The sequence below is a fragment of the Gadus chalcogrammus genome, chromosome 7, assembly GCF_026213295.1.
Source record: "Gadus chalcogrammus isolate NIFS_2021 chromosome 7, NIFS_Gcha_1.0, whole genome shotgun sequence".
Lineage (NCBI taxonomy): Eukaryota > Metazoa > Chordata > Actinopteri > Gadiformes > Gadidae > Gadus > Gadus chalcogrammus.
Window position 1 is genome coordinate 33,227,083 of NC_079418.1, and position 22,881 is coordinate 33,249,963.

The 22,881-nt window shown below is 53.0% G+C and overlaps 2 protein-coding genes across 2 annotated transcripts in view; both read right to left on the reverse strand.

Moving 5' to 3' along the window:
• Nucleotides 1-7,870, reverse strand: part of tm7sf2 (transmembrane 7 superfamily member 2) — a 13,515-nt gene extending 5,645 nt beyond the window's left edge. Inside the window, exons 1-6 of the mRNA XM_056595678.1 lie at nucleotides 7,803-7,870; nucleotides 7,215-7,288; nucleotides 4,058-4,254; nucleotides 3,495-3,549; nucleotides 1,530-1,724; nucleotides 958-1,061 (exon numbers count right to left, since the gene is read on the reverse strand). Coding sequence (XP_056451653.1) covers nucleotides 958-1,061; nucleotides 1,530-1,724; nucleotides 3,495-3,549; nucleotides 4,058-4,254; nucleotides 7,215-7,278 — 615 coding nt within the window. The 5' untranslated portion in view covers nucleotides 7,279-7,288; nucleotides 7,803-7,870. The remainder of the gene's footprint in view (nucleotides 1-957; nucleotides 1,062-1,529; nucleotides 1,725-3,494; nucleotides 3,550-4,057; nucleotides 4,255-7,214; nucleotides 7,289-7,802) is intronic.
• A 1,568-nt stretch (nucleotides 7,871-9,438) lies between these two features.
• Nucleotides 9,439-22,190, reverse strand: vps51 (VPS51 subunit of GARP complex). The gene is made up of 12 exons (XM_056594453.1): nucleotides 19,776-22,190; nucleotides 19,324-19,576; nucleotides 17,483-17,612; nucleotides 16,824-16,970; nucleotides 16,173-16,392; nucleotides 14,761-15,598; nucleotides 14,290-14,505; nucleotides 13,554-13,637; nucleotides 12,663-12,797; nucleotides 12,065-12,186; nucleotides 10,592-10,679; nucleotides 9,439-9,699 (listed from the first exon to the last, which is right to left on the reverse strand). Exons 2-12 carry the CDS (start codon nucleotides 19,495-19,497, stop codon nucleotides 9,439-9,441), a joined length of 2,415 nt encoding a protein of 804 aa, XP_056450428.1. The 5' UTR covers nucleotides 19,498-19,576; nucleotides 19,776-22,190.
• Nucleotides 22,191-22,881: the final 691 nt, after the last annotated feature.

Consider the following 22,881-nt stretch of genomic DNA (forward strand, 5'->3'; position numbering starts at 1 on the left):
GTCACATCCAGACTGTCTATGGCCCATTCTCCACTTCATCCAGTCGTTGTGCTCTGGCTTGTGTTAGCTGCTAAGCAGCGCCCCCTGATGGTATGAAATACAACTACAGCTCATGTCTATTCCACATATGACACCCTGGCTGTGTCTCAATTCAGGGGACGCATCCTTCGAAGGACGCGGTCTATGAAGGCGTGGCCTTCCTAGACCGTGAAGGCCGGACCGAAGGCCGAACGAACGTTTTTAAATGAGACGGTCTGGCCTACGGAGCATTTTAAGTTTGGTAACGAGCCGTTGACACCCTTTACCTCGCGTGACGACGCGCCGCTCCTGTCACCTAGCAACCCTGACGGCTGCGGTTCAAACCAGACGGCGGAGGAGAAATATGGATTCCTTATATAATAATATAACTTTAATAGTTGAACGTTATATGGCTCGTGCCTCGTGTTAATGTCATTGAACTTTGACAATAAAGTTACAAATTTTAAATAGTCCCAACTTAATTTTAATATAATAAATGTTTTTACATAGTTTTTCCATTAAATACGCAATTTGCTGCTTTCTCAAACGCCATTTCTGAAAAAAAAAATCCCATTCGCAATGAATCTTGGGATACGTTGGACCGTGAAGGATGCAGCCGCAGGACCCTCAAATCCGAGAAAAGAAGGCTGCATTTGTCGGCCGCATTTGAAGGAGCCTTCGAAATGGGACAGCCTTGACAGTGACTCAATTGGCCTTCGAATGCACCCTTCGAAGGATGCGTCCCCTGAATTGAGACACAGCCCAGGTTGATCCTGATCAAAATGGCCCCGGTCTTTGTTGTAAAATTGTTCAACATATCCATTTCTTTGTCCAGCCGAAATGCTTATGGTTCGGGTTGAGGTCATTTCCTGTGAACTTGCCCAGACAATCAGCTGAAGTGCTTACGGTTCAGGTTGAGGTCATTTCCTGTGAACTCACCCAGCCAATCAGACCCGGCCTCAGCTCACAGAAATACTTGAGGTCAAAGTTCCCGATGCGAGGGTTGAGCTCCCGCCCGATGAAGAAGTCATACAGCGGGTTACCTACAGGGGGCAGAGGGGCTCAGGTTAAGGGTTGCTAGGGTAAAGTTAAGGGTTGCTAGGGTAAAATTAAGGGTTGCTAGGGTTAAGTTATGGGTTGCTAGGGTAAAGTTATGGGTTGCTAGGGTAAAGTTAAGGTTGTTAGGGTAAAGGTAAGGGTTGTTAGGGTAAAGTTAAGGGTTGCTAGGGTAAAGTTAAGGGTTGCTAGGGTTAAGTTATGGGTTGCTAGGGTAAAGTTAAGGGTTGCTAGGGTAAAGTTAAGGTTTGCTAAGGTTAAGTTATGGGTTGCTAAGGTTAAGTTATGGGTTGCTAGGGTAAAGTTAAGGGTTGCTAGGGTAAAGTTAAGGGTTGCTAGGGTAAAGTTAAGGGTTGCTAGGGTAAAGTTAAGGGTTGTTAGTGTAAAGTTGAGGGTTGGTGGGGTAAAGTTAAGGGATGTTAGGGTTAAGTTAAGGGTTGACATTCGGTACTGACCCGTGTTCCCGCCGGGGGCCAGGGCGTGGGGCGGGGCCCAGAAGGAGCTGATGTAGAGGTAGAAGGACAGGAGGAAGGAGAGCCCCGTGGCGCAGACGGCCAGGGGCAGCAGGAGGTCAAACAGAGAGCCCAGCGGGAAGCCCAGCCACAGCAGCAGCAGCAGCAGCCCCACACTGATGACCAGCGCATGGAAGCCTGGAGGAGGAGAGGGGAGGGGAGAGGGAGGAGGTGAGGGGGAAGGGGGAGGAGGAGCAGGGGAGGGGAGAGGGAGGAGGGGTGAGGGGGGAGGGGGAGGAGCAGGGGAGGAGGAGAGGGGGGAGGAGGTGAGGGGGGAGGAGGAGGAGGAGCAGGGGAGGGGAGAGGGAGGAGGAGGGGAGGGGAGAGGGGGGAGGAGGAGGAGGAGGGGAGGGGAGAGGGGGGAGGAGGAGCAGGGGAGGGGAGAGGGGGGAGGAGGAGGAGGAGGGAAGGGGAGATGGAGGTGAAGGTGATGGAGGAGGAGACAGAAGAAGAGAAAGGTGATGAAGTATGAGACTGTCGTGTTAAGGTAACAGAAAGGTAACACATGGATATCTGGACAAAGATATCGGGCCTTCTATTGAAGAGAGACTTTAGCATTCACTGCAGAGCCATTATTATAAGGTCATCCTAGTTGTTCTATAGTACACACAGTACAAAAGGGACAAACAGCTGGCATTAAAACGTGCTTCTATTGTGCGAAATCTCACATTCCTTATTCTGTTTTTGTGACGACTAAAACATCCAGAGAACTTCTCCATGAACGGCTGATTATCAAACCTTCTGGGTGAGGAAAAAACAGCCTGGAAGCACAGGAGTGCTCCTCACAAACAGGCCCGTAAAACCCTCACACACAACTCACCATACACAAACACACACACACACACACAACTCACCATACACAAACACACACACACACACAACTCACCATACACAAACACACACACACACACAGCTCACTATACACACACACACACACAACTCACCATACATAAACCCACACACACACACAGCTCACTATACACAAACACACACACACACACACACACAGCTCACTATACACAAACACACACACACACACAGCTCACTATACACAAACACACACACACAACTCACTATACACAAACACACACACTCACACACAGCTCACTATACACAAACACACACACACACACACACAGCTCACTATACACAAACACACACACACACACAGCTCACTATACACAAACACACACACACACACAGCTCACTATACACAAACACACACACACACACACACACACACACACACAGCTCACTATACACAAACACACACACACACACAGCTCACTATACACAAACACACACACACACACACACAGCTCACTATACACAAACACACACACACAACTCACTATACACAAACACACACACACACACAACTCACCATACACAAACAAACACACACACACAGCTCACTATACACAAACACACACACACACACACACAGCTCACTATACACAAACACACACACACACACAGCTCACTATACACAAACACACACACACACACAGCTCACTATACACAAACACACACACACACACACACACACAACTCACTATACACAAACACACACACACACAACTCACCATTCACTAGCACTAACACACACACTCAGACACACACAACTCACCACACACTAAAACACTATGGTTAACACTAACACACTCACACACAAACCACAAAACACTAACACTTAAAACTAACACACAAACACAAACCACTAACACACACACAAACTACTAAACACTAACACACACACAAACCACTAAGCACTAACACACACACAAACACTAACACACACACACACACAAGCCACTAAAACACACACAAACCACTGCAGACTTACACACACACAACCCAGTAAACACTAACACACACACAAACCAGTAAACACTAAGCACCACGTACCGTTGATGGGGTATTTGAGGCGCGTTCCGTTCTTCAGCACCAGCCCCTCAGACACCTGCACACAAACAGTCAGCCAACAGTCAGCCAACAGTCAGCCAACAGTCAGCCAACAGTCGTCCAACAGTCAGCCAACAGTCAGCCACCCTCCTCATGGGGAACATGGGAGAACTAGAACAACGTTCACTAGACAGACAGACGGTAGGATGGACAGACAGACAGACAGACAGTAGGACGGACAGACGGACAGACAGACAGACAGACAGACAGACAGTAGGACAGACGGACAGACAGACAGACAGACAGACAGACAGACAGACAGACAGACAGACAGACAGACAGACAGACAGACAGACAGACAGACAGACAGACAGACAGACAGTAGGATAGACAGACAGACAGACAGACAGACAGACAGACAGACAGACAGACAGACAGACAGTAGGATGGACAGACAGACAGACAGACAGACAGACAGACAGACAGACAGACAGACAGACAGACAGACAGGCAGACAGGCAGACAGACAGACAGACAGACAGACAGACAGACAGACGGCCACGTGCCTTGCCCAGGGGCAGCAGGTAGAGGAAGGCGTGGAGGGTGAACCAGCCCAGCAGCAGGGGGGGGGCCAGGGGGTCCCAGAGAGCGGAGGTGGGGGGGAGCTGGGGGGGCCACTGCAGCAGGCTGGCCCCCGGGGACCGGCTGACGCTGAGCAGGAACAGCACCAGCAGGGGCAGCAACACCGGGATACAGCTGGCCCCTAGGAGACAGGAACCATGGTTACTGGGGACCAATGAGAGGACAGGGATACAGCTGGCCCCTAGGAGACAGGAACCATGGTTACTGGGGACCAATGAGAGGACAGGGATACAGCTGGCCCCTAGGAGACAGGAACCATGGTTACTGGGGACCAATGAGAGGACAGGGATACAGCTGGCCCCTAGGAGACAGGAACCATGGTTACTGGGGACCAATGACAGGACAGGGATACAGCTGGCCCCTAGGAGACAGGAACCATGGTTACTGGGGACCAATGAGAGGACAGGGATACAGCTGGCCCCTAGGAGACAGGAACCATGGTTACTGGGGACCAATGAGAGGACAGGGATACAGCTGGCCCCTAGGAGACAGGAACCATGGTTACTGGGGACCAATGAGAGGACAGGGATACAGCTGGCCCCTAGGAGACAGGAACCATGGTTACTGGGGACCAATGAGAGGACAGGGATACAGCTGGCCCCTAGGAGACAGGAACCATGGTTACTGGGGACCAATGACAGGACAGGGATACAGCTGGCCCCTAGGAGACAGGAACCATGGTTACTGTGGACCAATGAGAGGACAGGGATAGAGCTGGCCCCTAGGAGACAGGAACCATGGTTACTGGGGACCAATGAGAGGACAGGGATACAGCTGGCCCCGAGGAGACAGGAACCATGGTTACTGGGGACCAATGAGAGGACAGGGATTCAGCTGGCCCCTAGGAGACAGGAACCATGGTTACTGGGGACCAATGAGAGGACAGGGATACAGCTGGCCCCTAGGAGACAGGGACCATGGTTACTGGGCATAACAGACCATTGGACCAGAGAACTGGACCTAGAGACACAAGGGCCTCAGCCTGCTGCCAGCGGGCACAGGTGAGGTGCCTTAGTGCCTTGCTCAAAGAACCCTCAACTCTTCAGCCAGGGAGAGCCAAGCCGACCAAACTAGCAACCTGCTGTTGCCAGGCAACCAACTCGGTGGGAATCCCACGCTCCACTTGGGGCCCGCTGTGTTGGGACTGTTCCATTATTCATGAGCGACAGTAAACAGCATCAGAGCTGCTCACTCAGAAACACAACAGTCACGGCTCGCTGACTTCATCTGCTCCGCTTTGTTCCTGAAATAGGTCTGATGGAACCCAGCCCTGTAGGCTACATCGGTGAGTGCTGCTCTGTTGGTTCTGTCTGAGGCCTACATCAGTGAGTGCTGCTCTGTTGGTTCTGTCTGTAGGCCTACATCGGTGAGTGCTGCTCTGTTGGTTCTGTCTGAGGCCTACATCGGTGAGTACTGCTCTGTTGGTTCTGTCTGTAGGCCTACATCGGTGAGTGCTGCTCTGTTGGTTCTGTCTGAGGCCTACATCGGTGAGTGCTGCTCTGTTGGTTCTGTCTGAGGCCTACATCGGTGAGTGCTGCTCTGTTGGTTCTGTCTGTAGGCCTACATCAGTGAGTACTGCTCTGTTGGTTCTGTCTGAGGCCTACATCGGTGAGTACTGCTCTACTGGTTCTGTCTGAGGCCTACATCGGTGTGTGTACTGCTCTATTGGTTCTGACGGAGGCCTACATCGGTGAGTACTGCTCTACTGGTTCTGTCTGAGGCCTACATCGGTGAGGACTGCTCTACTGGTTCTGTCTGTAGGCCTACATCGGTGAGTACTGCTCTGTTGGTTCTGTACCCTCACTCGCGAACAAGACCCCGAGGTACTTGAACTCCTTCACTTGGGCTAAGGATTACAGGTGTTTACAGTGTCACATAAAAATATGATGTTATTGACACATGTTGGACGGATGCTTTATTCCATGCAGTCACGCCGTCCGTGGACAGTATGGAGTGACGGGATTAAATATAGAGAATTTATTTTTATTTCTATTCTAAGGAGATATTTCTGGAGTTATAGCTAGCTCTGTTGGTTCTGTCTGTAGGCTACATCAGTGAGTAGGCCTACTGCTCTACTGGTTCTGTCTGAGGCCTACATCGGTGAGTACTGCTCTGTTGCTGCTTCAGGGACCGTCTGCAGGCCTGCGGTCAGATCAGGGCTTTACTTTTTAAAGTGCCATGTTGTGTAGCACATTATTTCACAGTGAATGATTCGACCATTTGGTTTCATTTTATTGTTTGCCATCTCATCCATTCGCAGGCGCTCTAATCAAGCAATAATAATATATCCTGTTTAGAGAACGGATAACACACAGAGCAGCCCGCCTGAGCGGAAGACCGCGACCCCAAGTCATCCCGGCAGACAGCAACACGCTGCACCGGCGGAGAGACACGGGCTGAACAAATACCCACTTCTGTCTCAACACTACCCGCTTCTCTCTTCTACCCATGTGTGCCAGGCACGCCTGTGCCCCTCGAACGTGACGTCCACCGCAGGTAACATCCTGAATACAAAGAGAGCCGCACCTGATCCACATCAAGTTGATAGACTGGTGTTCATTCATTAATCAATGAATTATTGCAGACATGCTATAGGCCTTAGTACTCCTGCTGCCGCTGTCTTCTGTCATCGTTTGTGCTGGGCAGTTCTGATTCCGCAAAGCTTGTGATATGCACATAGGGGCACTTGATAGTGATTAAGCTGATTTTCAAAACTTTTCAAACAAAGTTTTTCTCGAAGAGGACATGACCTCGTAGATATTCGAATATATTCTAATACATCGCTTTATATATTCGATATCGGTTCGAACTTGATTTTTCACAAAAGTGATAGCCCTATATTGTAGAGAACAGAAACGTATACACGTGAACAACTTGAAAAACATATGGAGGCCCCTCACTGAACACGATAAAACAAATCATTTAGAGAGACGTCATCGGACACTCTTCAGCCCATCGTGGAGGTCGGGTGTAAGCGCCTGGTTCCCCAGAGGGGGCGCACTGTCCCGTTTTACAGTAAGACGAGCTTCCAGACTCTGAGATCAGTGACCTGGTGGGGTGATATTATTGATGCTGGCTTACCGAGGGTTCCTCCGAACTCCCTCTCGGTGGTCGGAGAAGACCTCCGCTTCGTCGACTGCTTCATGTTCAACGTCCTGGAAATGAATGAGTGAGTGAATTAATGAATGGGGGTGTTACTACAAAAATGGTTACTACAAAGAATATCGTCACAATAACCATGATAGAAATCACTTAACAGGTTAAACTCAAGCAAGGCTTATATAAAATAAAATACTCGGTATTGTAGAAGCTCAATGTTAATAGTGCTAATAGTGACTTGAATCGTTAGGCAGGAGAACTGTAAACTTCAGGTGTGGAGCACTGCGCAGGCGCACTGCTCCCCGTACCAGATGTAGTGATGCAGAAGAAGGCTGCTTCACCCCCCGGTCCCACCCGGTCCACATGACTCTGGACCATCTCAAGACACTTCAGCAGACAGAGGAAGTATCTTCTAGATCACAGATCGACCTCCTAACAGCTATGTTACATCAACCCCACATCATTCATGAACGCGGTATTCCCTTCCCATGACATCGCTTTTATCCTATATGTATATGTATATATTTAATCATCATATGAAGGCGTTAAGAAGTGAGAGGGAAGTCTTACCGGTACAGTGCGCAGGTGAACACCTTAGGAGCTGCGGTGAATGGATGTCTGATGTTTTGCTGAGCATCGAGAACACGCCCCTAGAATATGTCCTCTTCGGGTGAAGTCTCACAGGGCCAATCGAAACCCTGGATGGCAATCTGAAGAGGGAGGAGCTTGATTTCATCGACCAATCGCATGCCTGTGCTGGTGGAGGCAGGGCGGAGCCGGCGGGGGGGAAACACCCAGAAAGTAGAATGACTGAACTTTGTTAAGTGAGTGATGTTATAAACTGAATTATACGTGGCTTGTGGATCAATCAACTTCAGAAACTTTTTTTTTTTACCAAAGAAATACTCTGAAAAAAAACCAACTATCCCACCGTTGTCCTTCATGAGTAATGTGCAGCATAGGAAAGTATAACTTCTGATAATAATCATCCTGATCCATTCTGAAAGAAAGCTCAGAGTCCACTGCTCGATTATTTAGTTTTGCTCGATTTATCAAATCAGTTTATGGAGAAATAGAACAAATAAATAACTACCAAAAACAAATGCTAACCCATATCTCTTATCTCTTAAGCTCTTAGATGGAGTTGTATTCCTCATTATGTTAATATTCTTCTCATAGTCACGACTAAAGAACGTTATGTCAAACAACAGGTCAGGTCTGAAGGAGTCTTCCTTATAGCCCCACAACCAACAGCCAGTGGCGGCTCTACATCATTTGGATTTGGGGCCAGACGGGGCCCCCTAGGACTACATTACACCCTATTGTTCTTTCGACCCCTCGACATTAAAGTTCACTATACTTCAGTAACATGTTCTCATTATTAAAGATCAACGCGTTACGAAGCGTTTCAGAGAATATGCAGTCCAGCGCCCCCTTGTGGCCGCGGGGTTCTGAGCTGGTAGGGGCTGTGAGTTTAAAGAACAGGTAGATTAAAACAGATGCAGCAATGTTAATATGTTTGTCATATCTTAGATTTTTATTTTACACTTCAGTAAGTACTTTGAACAATCAACTTTCCCGCTAGCATCAGGACACGCCAGAGGATAATAAAGTCATGTGGGTCACATCAACGTCAAAAACGATAATCATACGTTTAATGTATATAGTGTTGATTCAAACAGTCAGCTCAGTTCCCCTTAGTAAAGCGTAGTCATGGTGATATCTGTCATGGGTCCACAGAGTCTGCCTTTTTTTATCTAGCAGGTAAGAAGTTAATCATTTAGTGATTCAGTGATTCATGTGGACAAACAGCCCCCTCTCACCCCTCATAACCTCAGCCCTCTTGTCTTTACCTCACCCCCTCACTCCCTCCTCATCCCCCACCCTCTCACCCTCTCACCCCTCATAACCTCAGCCCTCTTGTCTTTACCTCACCCCCTCACTCCCTCCTCATCCCCCACCCCTCACCCTCTCACCCCTCATAACCTCAGCCCTCTTGTCTTTACCTCACCCCCTCACTCCCTCCTCAACCCCTCACCCCCTCACCCCTCATAACCTCAGCCCTCTTGTCTTTACCTCACCCCCCCACTCAATCCTCAACCCCTCACCCTCTCACCCCCTCACCCCTCATAACCTCAGCCCTCTTGTCTTTACCTCACCCCCCCACTCAATCCTCAACCCCTCACCCCTCCCCCCTGTGACCCCTTCACCCCCGCTCACAGATGACCTCGATGACGCTCTGCTCCATGGGGGCGGGGTCCAGGCAGCGGTGGGCGGTGCTTCCCACGATCTCGTCCAACAGGAAGTGGGCGAGGTTCTCGTCGGACACGAAGCGCCACAGGTACATCTGCAGGTAGTGGCAGTCCACCTGCACCTGCTGCAGGCCGAAGCGGCCGAACGTCCGCAGCCGCACGCACTCCAGGAACGTCTTCAGACTGATCTTTATGATGCCCGTCATCACAGACACCTGGGGGGGGGGGGGGGGGCAGAGAGGGACGAGAGGAGGAGAGGAGGGGAGGAGGCAGAGGTGACCACGATGGAGATGTTTCCCTCTTTCCCTGTAGAGACTCACCTTCCTTATTTCTGTTCTTAACATGGCGAGATGCATGTGGTAAATAGGATTAAATGTACTTTACCATATTATAGAATACATCTTATCTAAAGAACCCCAGATGTGGCTGACAGCACAAGTCAGGACAGTAGACTCTCCCCTCCTCCTCAAACGGGCCTTGGCAGGGGCCCCCCAGTGGTGCCCCTAGTGGCAGGGGCCCCCCAGTGGTGCCCCTAGTGGCAGGGGCCCCCAGTGGTGCCCCTAGTGGCAGGGGCCCCCAGTGGTGCCCCTAGTGGCAGGGTGCCCCTAGTGGCAGGGGCCCCCAGTGGTGCCCCTAGTGGGAGGGGCCCCCAGTGGTGCCCCTAGTGGGAGGGTGCCCCTAGTGGCAGGGGCCCCCTAGTGGTAGGGTGCCCCTAGTGGCAGGGGCCCCCTAGTGGCAGGGGCCCCCTAGTGGTAGGGTGCCCCTAGTGGCAGGGTGCCCCTAGTGGCAGGGTGCCCCTAGTGGCAGGGGCCCCCTAGTGGTAGGGTGCCCCTAGTGGCAGGGGCCCCCTAGTGGTGCCCCTAGTGGAAGGGGCCCCCTAGTGGCAGGGGCCCCCTAGTGGTGCCCCTAGTGGTAGGGTGCCCCCAGTGGTGCCCCTAGTGGCAGGGGCCCCCCAGTGGTGCCCCTAGTGGTAGGGTGCCCCTAGTGGCAGGGGCCCCCTAGTGGTAGGGTGCCCCTAGTGGCAGGGGCCCCCTAGTGGTAGGGTGCCCCTAGTGGCAGGGGCCCCCAGTGGTGCCCCTAGTGGAAGGGCGCCCTCATCGGCCTCACCTTGTTGAACTCCACGGAGCTGAAGATGTCGATCCTCTCGGAGAACAGCTTGTGGATGTTGCTCAGCAGGTTGGTGTCCATCGGAGCGCTGAGGACCAATCAGAGAGCAGAGCTGTAACCCCGCCCCCCGACAGAAGGCCTCTCATTGGGCTACGGTTACAGCTGCTCTGGGTGAGCTACGCTGAGTTTCATTGGTTAGAATCAAATACAAACAACATGAGCAGAGGGACGGTTCAAACCAGCTCTGCTTAAACCAGCTCTGCTTAAACCAGCTCTGCTGCAAACCAGCTCTGCTTCAAACCAGCTCTGCTTAAACCAGCTCTGCTTAAACCAGCTCTGCTGTAAACCAGCTCTGCTTTAAACCAGCTCTGCTTTAACCAGCTCTGCTTCAAACCAGCTCCGCTTTAAACCAGCTCTGCATTAAACCAACTCTGCTTTAAACCAGCTCTGCTCAAACCAGCTCCGCTTTAAACCAGCTCTGCTTTAAACCAGCTTTGCTTTAGCTGCAGACGTCCAGTCCAACGCTATGGTGCATCAGGACTGGGACCACAGACCAGCTCCCAGTAGACCGGCCTGGGACCACAGACCAGCTCCCAGTAGAAGGGACTGGGACCACAGACCAGTAGAACGGACTGGGACCACAGACCAGCTCCCAGTAGACCGGCCTGGGTTCCCAGGCCGGGGCCCTTGTGATATGGTGTGAGGGCCGGACTAATAGAGGTGAGTACCTGGGGGTGTAGCTGGGGGTGGAGCTGGGGTTGGAGCTGGGGGTGGAGCTGGGGGTGGAGCTGGGGGTGGAGCTGGGGGTGGAGCTGGGGGTGGAGCTGGGGGTGTACAATACCTGGGGGTGTACAGTACCTGGGGATGGAGCTGGGGGTGTAGCTGGGGTGGAGCTGGGGGTGGAGCTGGGGGTGTACAGTACCTGGGGGTGTACAGTACCTGGGGGTGTACCTGGGGGTGTACAGTACCTGGGGGTGGAGCTGGGGGTATACCTGGGGGTGGAGCTGGGGGTGTACCTGGGGGTGGAGCTGGGGGTGTACCTGGGGGTGTAGCTGGGGGTGTACCTGGGGGTGTAGCTGGGGTGTACCTGGGGGTGTACCTGGGGGTGTAGCTGGGGTGTACCTGGGGGTGTAGCTGGGGGTGTACCTGGGGGTGTAGCTGGGGGTGTAGCTGGGGGTGTACCTGGGGGTGTACCTGGGGGTGTAGCTGGGGTGTACCTGGGGGTGTAGCTGGGGGTGTAGCTGGGGTGTACCTGGGGGTGGAGCTGGGGGTGGAGCTGGGGGTGTAGCTGGGGGTGGAGCTGGGGGTGTAGCTGGGGTGTACCTGGGGGTGTAGCTGGGGTGTACCTGGGGGTGTACCTGGGGGTGTAGCTGGGGTGTACCTGGGGGTGGAGCTGGGGTGTACCTGGGGGTGTAGCTGGGGTGTACCTGGGGGTGTAGCTGGGGTGTAGCTGGGGGTGTAGCTGGGGTGTACCTGGGGGTGTAGCTGGCGGCGTAGCGCGGCTGCGGGCGCGAGCTGCTGTACACGGAGAAGGTCCTCTTGCTGGAGTCGCTGCTGTGGGCCTTCCTCACCCCCTCCTCGTACAGCAGGCCCACCTGCAGCCCCCGGCCAATCAGAGGAGGCGTTACAGAGGGGGAGTCATTAAACAGTGCTTCTCATTGGTTCATGGTTTCATTGTCCCGCCCCACTGGTTCAAATATGAAGAACTAGTCTGTGAAATATTTTACAAATGCTTATTGAGCTGAGGTTTATTTAAGGATAGCAGCGTGGTTTTAATATGAAAGCCGACTTAAAAATACACTTTTCTGGAGCAGATTGACCCATCGTCAGCGCTGGACGGCCTGGTCTCTGAAACGCTTCGTAAGGCGTTGATCTTTAACAATGAAAAGGTAACTGAGGAATAGGGGACTTAAACGTCGAGGGGTAGGAAGAACAATGGGGTGTAACGCAGTCCTGGGGGCCCCGTCTGGCCCCACATGATGTAGAGCCGCCACTGGCGGTTGATTGGTGGGTTATAAGGAAGACCCCTTCAGACGTGACCTGGTGCCAGAGCTGTGATTGGTGGAGGTACCTGCCCGTCGATGGAGGTGGTGTCCTCCACCACCCGCTTCATCACCGCGCGCACGTTGCGCGGCTCGATGGTGTTCACCCAATCACGCGTCTCCACGCTCTTCCTCAGCATCTGGGAGATGATCAAACCCTGGACCTGGATCAGGATCAGGATCAGGATCAGGATCGGGATCAGGATCAGGACGGTACAGATTCAAAGGGGGTTGTTGGATCACTAACTTAAACGTGCACTTTGTTGTGATTGAATTTTTACAATACTGCCGTGAGCAAGGCGCCTGACTGAAGGGTACAGACTGAATCTGAAGTCATGTGTTTGGATAAAAGCCCTCATGATGAACTGAACTCAAATGGTTTGTTAAGGTCTGTCTTCAGCAGCACTAGAGGTTCTGCTTCTGAGAGGACCTAGAGGGTCTGAAGGGTCCTACCTGGACCTAGAGGGTCTGTAGGGACCAGGTCCTACCTGGACCTAGAGGGTCTGTAGGGTCCTACCTAGACCTAGAGGGTCTGTAGGGACCTACCTAGACCTAGAGGGTCTGTGAGGACCAGGTCCTACCTGGAGCAGGTAGGACCTGGTCCTCACAGACCCTCTAGGTCTAGGCAGGTCCCTAAAGACCCTCTAGGTCCAGGTAGGACCAGGTCCAACCTGGACCTGGTCCTACCTGGACCTAGAGGGTCTGAAGGGTCCTACCTGGACCTAGAGGGTCTGTAGGGTCCTACCTAGACCTAGAGGGTCTGTAAGGACCTGCCTAGACCTAGAGGGTCTTTGAGGACCAGGTCCTACCTGGAGCAGGTAGGACCTGGTCCTAGGGGGTCTGGAACAGGTCCTTCCTGCTCCAGGTCCTACCTGGACCAGGTCCTACCTGAACCAGGTCCTACCTGCTCCAGGTCCTACCTTGACGTAGTGGTTGAGCAGCCTCTGAGCCGCCTCCCGGGCCTCGGCACAGAGGACGGTGACCGGGGTGACGGGGCTGTGGTGCTGAGGAGAGACGGGTCAGAGGTCAGGGTTAGACTCACAGGTCAGGGTCAAAGGTCAGGGTCACAGGTCAGGGTTGAGTCAGAGGTCAGGGTCACAGTCTAATAATAGTCTAGTCTACAGTGGTCTAGTCTACAGTGGTCTAGTCTACAGTGGTCCAGTCTACAGTGGTCTAGTCTACAGTGGTCCAGTCTACAGTGGTCTAGTCTACAGTGGTCGAGTCTATATTGGTCGAGTCTATATTGGTCGAGTCTACTGTGGTCTAGTCTACTGTGGTCTAGTCTACAGTGGTCTAGTCTACAGTGGTCTAGTCTACAGTGGTCGAGTCTACAGTGGTCTAGTCTACAGTGGTCTAGTCTACAGTGGTCTAGTCTACAGTGGTCGAGTCTACAGTGGTCTAGTCTACAGTGGTCCAGTCTACAGTGGTCTAGTCTACAGTGGTCTAGTCTACAGTGGTCTAGTCTACAGTGGTCTAGTCTACAGTGGTCTAGTCTACAGTGGTCTAGTCTACAGTGGTCTAGTCTACAGTCTACAGCTGGTTAAAGTGGTGACCCTGGACCAGGAACTGCTCGTCGGTCAGGGTGAGGGTACAGTAGTAGTAGTCTAGTCTACAGTGGTCTAGTCTACAGTAGTAGTAGTCTAGTCTAGGACCCACCTGGACCAGGAACTGCTCGTCGGTGAGGGTGAGGATGTGGGAGATGGTGGAGGTCTCGTAGTCCAGGCAGAGGCGTGACAGCAGCAGCAGCAGGGCGGGGGGGGTGGCCCCGCCCTTGTCCCCCGGGCTGTCGCAGAACCCCCGGGAGGACTGGCAGATGAACTGGATGAAGCTCACCACCAGGTCCTCGCGCACGCCCCGGCTGCAGAACTCTCCCTGGGGAGAGGAGCGGAGCCGTCAGGAGAACCCCCGCCTGGTGGGACCCCCGCCTGGTGGGACCCCCGCCTGGTGGGACCCCCGCCTGGTGGGACCCCCGCCTGGCGGGACCCCCGCCTGGCGGGAGCCGTCAGGAGAACCCCCGCCTGGTGGGACCCCCGCCTGGTGGGACCCCCGCCTGGCGGGACCCCCGCCTGGTGGGACCCACAGGTCGGCCGTTATAACGACGCCCCCCCATGCAGCCGGGACCCCCACCTTGAAGTAGGGCTTGTTGGAGAAGGTGATGTCCTTGGCGGTGAACAGGTGCACCGAGGCCAGAACCGCCTTGATCTGGTTGAGGATGGAGGCCGACAGCGAGGCCAGCAGGTCGGGCAGCCCTCCACCGGGGGTCAGCCCCCCGGGGCCCCCCGCCACCGAGAGCCGCGGGGCCGCCAGCGCCTGCCGCACGTCCGTCAGGGTGTCCAGGTAGAAGCTCTTCAGCGCCTCCAGGTAGCGCTGCACGCGCTCCGTGGCGGCCCGCACCACGATCTGCGTGCCGCGCGCCGGCACGGTGGAGCCGGGCAGCAGCTTGGACACGGCCTGCAGCCGGCGGTGGAAGCGGTCCAACGCCCGCACCAGCAGCGAGTTGTCCCCCACGCCGCGCTCCCCCTGGATGCGGCGCTCCACGATGGAGAAGTAGCGGCCGGCCAGCTCGTCCACGAACACCTGCAGCTTGGCGCTGGCCATGCGGGGCACGTCCCCGGGGGCGCCGGCGGGGGCGTGGCTCACGAACAGCTCCTGGTAGGACGTCACCACCAGGCACAGGCTGCTCACAAACTCGTTGCAGCCGCGGTCCATGAACTCCAGGATGTCCGTCTGGGCGGCCGTGGGGGAGGGGGCCGCGGGGGAGGGGGCGGCGGCCGCGGGGGAGGCGGAGGCGGCGGGGGGCGACGGCGGCGGCGGGGGGATCTCGGCCTCCAGGCCGGTGAGGTCCAGGTTAAGCCGCGCCCCGGCGTGGTTCAGGAACTTGTCGCAGAGCTCCTCCGCCGGCTCGTCCAGCTGCAGCAGGAGCTCCACGCACTCCGACAGGTCCTTGGCACTGGAGCCCCCGTCCCTGGGGAGGGGGGGAGAGGGAGGGAGGTGGGGAGGGAGGGGGAGAGGGAGGGGGTGGAGAGGGAGGTGGAGAGGGAGGGGGTGGAGAGGGAGGGGGGAGGAGGGGGTGGAGAGGGAGGGGGTGGAGGGAGGGAGGGGGTGGAGAGGGAGGGGGTGGAGAGGGAGGGGGTGGAGAGGGAGGGGGGAGGAGGGGGTGGAGAGGGAGGGGGTGGAGGGAGGGAGGGGGTGGAGAGGGAGGGGGTGGAGGGAGGGGGAGAGGGAGGGGGTGGAGAGGGAGGGGGGTTAGGGTTAGGGTTAGAGGCAGTAGATCAGGGTTACTGACTGATCCTGGGATGATTAAAAGGCCTAATTGGAATGCAGAAAATGAATGACAGCCCGTAGCGTAGAGATCTTTATGATCCTCTGGAGCACAAGGCTGGGACCTCTGGTGTATTTCTGGTAATAGCTGCTCCCTCTGAGCTCCCCAAACTGAAGTCCATCTGTACTGCTTTAAGCAGCTTCCTCCCAGGCTGATGAATCCTCCTTAACCTCTGCCTCAGCCCTTGGGCCAGGCAGCCTGCAGCCCCCTGACCCACCTGAACCTCTGTCTGAGCTGCAGCCGCAGCCCGTCCATGATGAGGAGGCAGTCGTCCTGGATGCCCCTGAAGGAGGGCAGGTGGCTGTACTGCTGCAGCACGCAGCGGGCGCGCCCGTGGGCGCTGACCGCCTGGCCGTACGCCTGCAGCTCAACACACTTATTGAGCCGCGCCGGGAGCTCGAACAGGAACTGCAGCTTCCTCAGGAGGGAGTGGACCCCTAGGGGACAGGAGACAGCCTTTAGACACAGCACAGTGGGGCCCCCTACGGGACAGAGGGTGGACCCCTGGGGACAGAGGGTGGACCCCTGGGGACAGAGGGTGGACCCCTGGGGACAGAGAGTGGACCCCTGGGGACAGAGAGTGGACCCCTGGGGACAGAGGGACCAGTACTCATCAGAACCTGTCGCTGGTCTACAACCAGGGCTTTACGGCCCGCGGGTTTCCTGTCGTGTGTGAGTTATGATGACCTCTGTAGAGGCCGTCACCAGCAGCTTATTGAATACCGTCTGGCTATAGCTCATGGACATCAGACAGAACGCTTCTCCGATGGTATCATCTGAGGACGCAGCCCCGGCCGCTATAACGACCCCCCAGAGAGGGGTAGAACCTCTGGGAGATCTCGTCCTATTGCCCCCCCTGGAGCCCCACCGGAGAGCTTGGTGATCTGGGTGTGCTGGTCCTGCAGAGTCCCGCTGATGGAGGCGCTGAACTCTGTGATGGCGGCCATGTTGGTGGTCAGGCAGTCCATCTCGTCCTCCATCTTCTTGAAGTCGTTCTTCATCTTCCTGATGGTGTCTGAGAGAAGGAACCAAGCATATATCTGTCATTATTCTAGGAGGCCATTATTCTGATTTTCTTTTCAGTTTCGGGGGTTTATTATGAAGATCAGTGTCTTTGTGTTCAGTTGTTTAGCAGACGGTTTTATCCAAAGCGACCTGCAGCCAATCAGATGCCTGAAGAACCGGTGGGGGTGGGGGGGCTCTCACAGTGAGCCTGCTGACATGAGGGTTTACCCTGAACCCAGCCCGGCCCGGCCCGGGTTAGTCAGTGAGACCCCCCTCCCCACACCCCTCTTATTGAATGTTCTACGTCCTGGCACTTGAAAAGAATACTTGGCATTGTGTAGCGTGTGATCCTATCCTACGGGTTAACCTAGCGATGGCTAGTGCTTGGCACTTGGTTCTATGAACATCCTTACTGTACCCACAGAGATAGTGTTGTTTCTCTTTCTTTAGTTGTAATCAGACAGATGTACTTACTGTAAGTCTCTTTGGATAAAAGCGTAAAGGTAAATGTAACCAGCTGACCTGTGGCCGAGATGAACTTGTTGTAGTTCTCGTAGACTAGCGTCTGCATGTCGCTGTCCAGCGAGCGGATCTGCTTCACCATGCAGCCCTCCTGGTCCATGAGCTCCCCCAGAGAACACTCCCTCCGGAGCTGGAACGTCACACACGCATCACTACACATGGTCCCCAGAGAACACTCCCTCCGGGGCTGGAACGTCACACACGCATCACTACACATGGTCCCAGAGAACACTCCCTCCGGAGCTGGAACGTCACACACGCATCACTACACATGGTCCCAGAGAACACTCCCTCCGGAGCTGGAACGTCACACACGCATCACTACACATGGTCCCCAGAGAACACTCCCTCCAGCTGGAACGTCACACACGCATCACTACACATGGTCCCCAGAGAACACTCCCTCCAGCTGGAACGTCACACACGCATCACTACACATGGTCCCCAGAGAACACTCCCTCCGGAGCTGGAACGTCACACACGCATCACTACACATGGTCCCCAGAGAACACTCCCTCCGGGGCTGGAACGTCACACACGCATCACTACACATGGTCCCAGAGAACACTCCCTCCAGCTGGAACCCTCACACACGCATCACTACACATGGTCCCCAGAGAACACTCCCTCCAGCTGGAACGTCACACACGCATCACTACACATGGTCCCCAGAGAACACTCCCTCCGGGGCTGGAACGTCACACACGCATCACTACACATGGTCCCCAGAGAACACTCCCTCCAGCTGGAACGTCACACACGCATCACTACACATGGTCCCCAGAGAACACTCCCTCCAGCTGGAACGTCACACACGCATCACTACACATGGTCCCCAGAGAACACTCCCTCCGGGGCTGGAACGTCACACACGCATCACTACACATGGTCCCCAGAGAACACTCCCTCCAGCTGGAACGTCACACACGCATCACTACACATGGTCCCCAGAGAACACTCCCTCCGGGGCTGGAACGTCACACACGCATCACTACACATGGTCCCAGAGAACACTCCCTCCAGCTGGAACGTCACACACGCATCACTACACATGGTCCCCAGAGAACACTCCCTCCGGGGCTGGAACGTCACACACGCATCACTACACATGGTCCCAGAGAACACTCCCTCCAGCTGGAACGTCACACACGCATCACTACACATGGTCCCAGAGAACACTCCCTCCAGCTGGAACGTCACACACGCATCACTACACATGGTCCCCAGAGAACACTCCCTCCGGGGCTGGAACCCTCACACACGCATCACTACACATGGTCCACCCCCCAACAGGAGCAGGTAGGGGTTAGCATGTCTTCAGGTTAGTCTGTGGTCAATGGATATCGAACCCAGTTCCTTTGGGCTGGGAGTCGACCGCACAGTCAGACCGTCTCAAGTGTGATACAAATAAATGAACTAAAATAAATAAAGACAAACCAGAGCAGTACGGAAGGATGATTCACGATGTAATCAAACCCAGACCCCTTCACCTGGAGAAACTTAACGGATACAGTCCATTCGTCTGACAGTAATGTTAGAGAGACGCATCATAAGGTGTCAGATCAGTTACTGAACATGGATTAAGTTCAGGTTGAGGGGTCGTTCTCCGTAATCAGAACTTGGCTGTCCAGAGCATCTCCATAACTGACCTGTCTGAAGGCTCTGTCCCCTTCTGATGTTAACCCTGACCTGGCTGAAGGCTCTGTTTGTTTATGTTATTGAGGTACACTTCGGGGTCGAAGCCTCTGGTTGTTTACCTTACTGAGGTTAACACCGAGCTGCTTAATGCTCTGTGGGCCATATTGAGGTACACCTCCGGTCCGAAGGCTCTGTGGGTTTACCTTATTGAGGTACACGTCCGGGTCGAAGTGCTGCCCGTTGATGTCGCAGGGGTCCGCGGAGTCGGGCTGGTCGGCCTTCCCCTCCTCGTTCATCCCGTAGTACATCTTAAGCATCCCGTGGACTCTCCGCTTCCGCGAAGCCCCCGCTTCTGTTGTCTCGACCTCCACGTCCATCCTGCAGCTCCTCAGTCCCCAGGGGTTCGGACACGGGTCGGCTCAGTCACCAGGGGGTCGGACTCGGGTCGGCTGGGATCTGCAGGGAAACACAGCTGAGATGAAGCTGGTTCACAGCTGAGATGAGGACGGAACAGAGCTGAGATGAAGCTCTCTATGTCCCCAGCGGGAGGTATCCTAGCTGTTGCATGTGTTGATGTTGATTTTTAAAGTGTTCATGGTCATTTTGTCATATTAATCCTCTCATCAGTGTGACGTGTTCATCTTTTCCAACCCACCGAGGGTATTCTAGTTCCGGGTTTTGCGTCAGGTTGCGTGATTGCGTGGCCAAGTGAGCAGTGACTCCACAGCGCAGACCAGTGGTCAGCACATGCAATAACACGTATGCGTGTCTGCATGCATGCATTCGACTTTTAATATAATGCAGCCTAAATATAATTAACGTAAAGGTGAATTGTATTCTCATTCATATAAATATTAACAAACAAATCACTTTCATAAATATTCCATCCTAATGCGTTTTATTTGAGGTCTAAATACCAAACAGAAGACTTCGCACACATGATGTAAATTATTTTATAATAAGCCCGAGAAGACCCTACCACAAAGGATTGAATTATGCTGCTGGTTTTTCATCACACACAACCACTGCAGACCGTTCAGAGGTGGATTCTTTTCACTTTCACAGATGTGTGACACAGGGCAGAGAAGTAAGCGTCACTTCTATGATATTATAATATGTCAATAGGTTTACGAAGGTTTACACTTCGTTGATTTGACAGAAGGGACAAAGTCCTTAGCCAAGGTGTTAAAAACGCATTTGAAACAAGCCAGAAGCAGAACGACATGCAGCTAGAGATGGAAGAGACTCAGAGCTGTTGAACACATAAAGCAGTGGACTAACAGAACGACGGTGCAAACAGCTGGATACAGCGAGCAGCAGCCCTACTACGACATGTGTATGTCCTGATCTTCAATTTCTTCCGTTTAGATCGGTTACCAAAATATCAGTTGTTTGATCTGGTTTGGAGATAAAATCCACTTCTTGAACCTCTGACAGACCAGGCTGATGGCTTACGATGTATAGTGCAACGTCCTCTTGGAGAGCCCTTATTGACACCAGTAGTGTTGGTTATTCTGTTGATGAAGGCAATAAGGGGCTAGAAGTGCACTATAACAGAGTAATGCATATGATAGTTCAAGAATAAGGAGTTAATTTGATCCACTTAATTTCCATTATTTTCATCGTACTTTTTGGACATACTAATACATAATTCAGAATTGAGCACCTGGATCACTTTACTGGCTTTAGTCTACTTTACTGGTTAGTGTTCCTGAAACCTGACCTATGAGAACTGTACCCTCCCTAAAGGCACTGGGTCCGTCTGGAGTCTAGAGAATAGCTCTAGATCAAATATGAGCGCTGAGAAGTGACATGAGAACGGATGACAATCAGGGTGAAAGATGAGGTAGCAACATAATGCAGACATCCCACAAAGGGTAATCCTATCAATATCACTGCATACCTCATGACATGAGTCTACTTTGACCTGTTACTCAGTGACATGAGTCTACTTTAACCTGTTACTCAGTGACATGAGTCTACTTTAACCTGTTAGACTCAGAGTGACAGTCTACTTAAACCTGTTAGACTCAGAGTGACAGTCTACTTAAACCTGTTCGACTCAGAGTGACGGTCTACTTAAACCTGTTAAACTCTGTGGCTCCGAGTCCCCTGTGGTTGACAGCAACAGCTAAATTGAACCTGAGGTGACTTAAGGGGCCTGCGGGTCTTGGTGGTTAAATCAAATAGCCATCTAATGCATCAATCAGACGTCTTTGTGTATCAATAGAGGATTATGGACCACGGTATTAAGACAAGACCAGCAAGGCCGCAGTCTGTGATTTAAATTGTAATATATTTTACAAACTGTTGATTACATTCATGGAGCTTTTGAACAAAGCATCTTCAGCGACAGTCAGGTTGATTTCAGCCTAAACGAATTCCAGGTGACTATAACCACAAATAAGGCAAATAACTTGTTATTTATTATGTCCTTCACTTCAGCATTTAACAAAAAATATAAACAACGGAAAGTCTTGGATACAACCAAGAGGGAAATAAAAAAGGTGCACACAGGCAAAAGAGCAAATCCCTGTGAAACAACGTTCTTTGGTGAAAGGAAAAGTAATATTTTGCATAAGTTTAGTACAAGGATGATTCAGTATCCCACAGGATTTAAGGCATGGTCACTTGATTCACCAGATGCTTCACCTTATGTAGTTTAATTCATAACATGTGATTTAAATAGTATAATCAAAATAATGTAGTTGATGCATCTTAATCCTGTAGCTCTGCATAACAGTTCAACTGTAAAACGGCACATTTTAGTTTAAGAGTTGAATCATTAATATTAAGTAGAAATGGTACAAAAGGTTGTTCTGACTACAGTAAAATGGCAGCAGGTTTCAGTTAGAACAGCAGTTTGAGTGAAGGTTAGACAAATGTAAAAAGTGTGGTTAGTCATGACAGACAGATCTCCTCTCTTAGTTAACATAAAACAGCCTCAGCAGAGGTGAGGTGAGGTGTTGAGACGGCCGAGCTACAGCCTACCATCACAGCTCCACTGGCAGGGCTTCTGGACCTCCAACCCCCACCTCAGTCAGCTGGATACCCCCCCTCTGACAGATAACATCTGATACCCCCCCTCTGACAGATAACATCTGATACCCCCCCTCTGACAGATAACATCTGATACCACCTCTCTGATACCCCCCCTCTGACAGATAACATCTGATACCCCCCTCTGACAGATAACATCTGATACCCCCCCTCTGACAGATAACATCTGATACCCCCCTCTGACAGATAACATCTGATACCCCCCTCTGACAGATAACATCTGATACCCCCCTCTGACAGATAACATCTGACAGATAACATCTGATACCCCCCCTCTGACAGATAACATCTGATACCACCTCTGATACCCCCCCTCTGACAGATAACATCTGATACCCCCCCTCTGACAGATAACATCTGATACCCCCCCTCTGATACCCCCCCTCTGACAGATAACATCTGATACCCCCCTCTGATACCCCCCCTCTGAAACCCTCCCTCTGACAGATAACATCTGATACCCCCCCTCTGATACCACCTCTCTGATACCCCCCCTCTGATACCCCCCCTCTGACAGATAACATCTGATACCCCCCCTCTGATACCCCCCCTCTGAAACCCTCCCTCTGAAACCCTCCCTCTGACAGATAACATCTGATACCCCCCCTCTGATACCACCTCTCTGATACCCCCCCTCTGATACCCCCCCTCTGATACCACCTCTCTGATACCCCCCCTCTGATACCCCCCCTCTGATACCA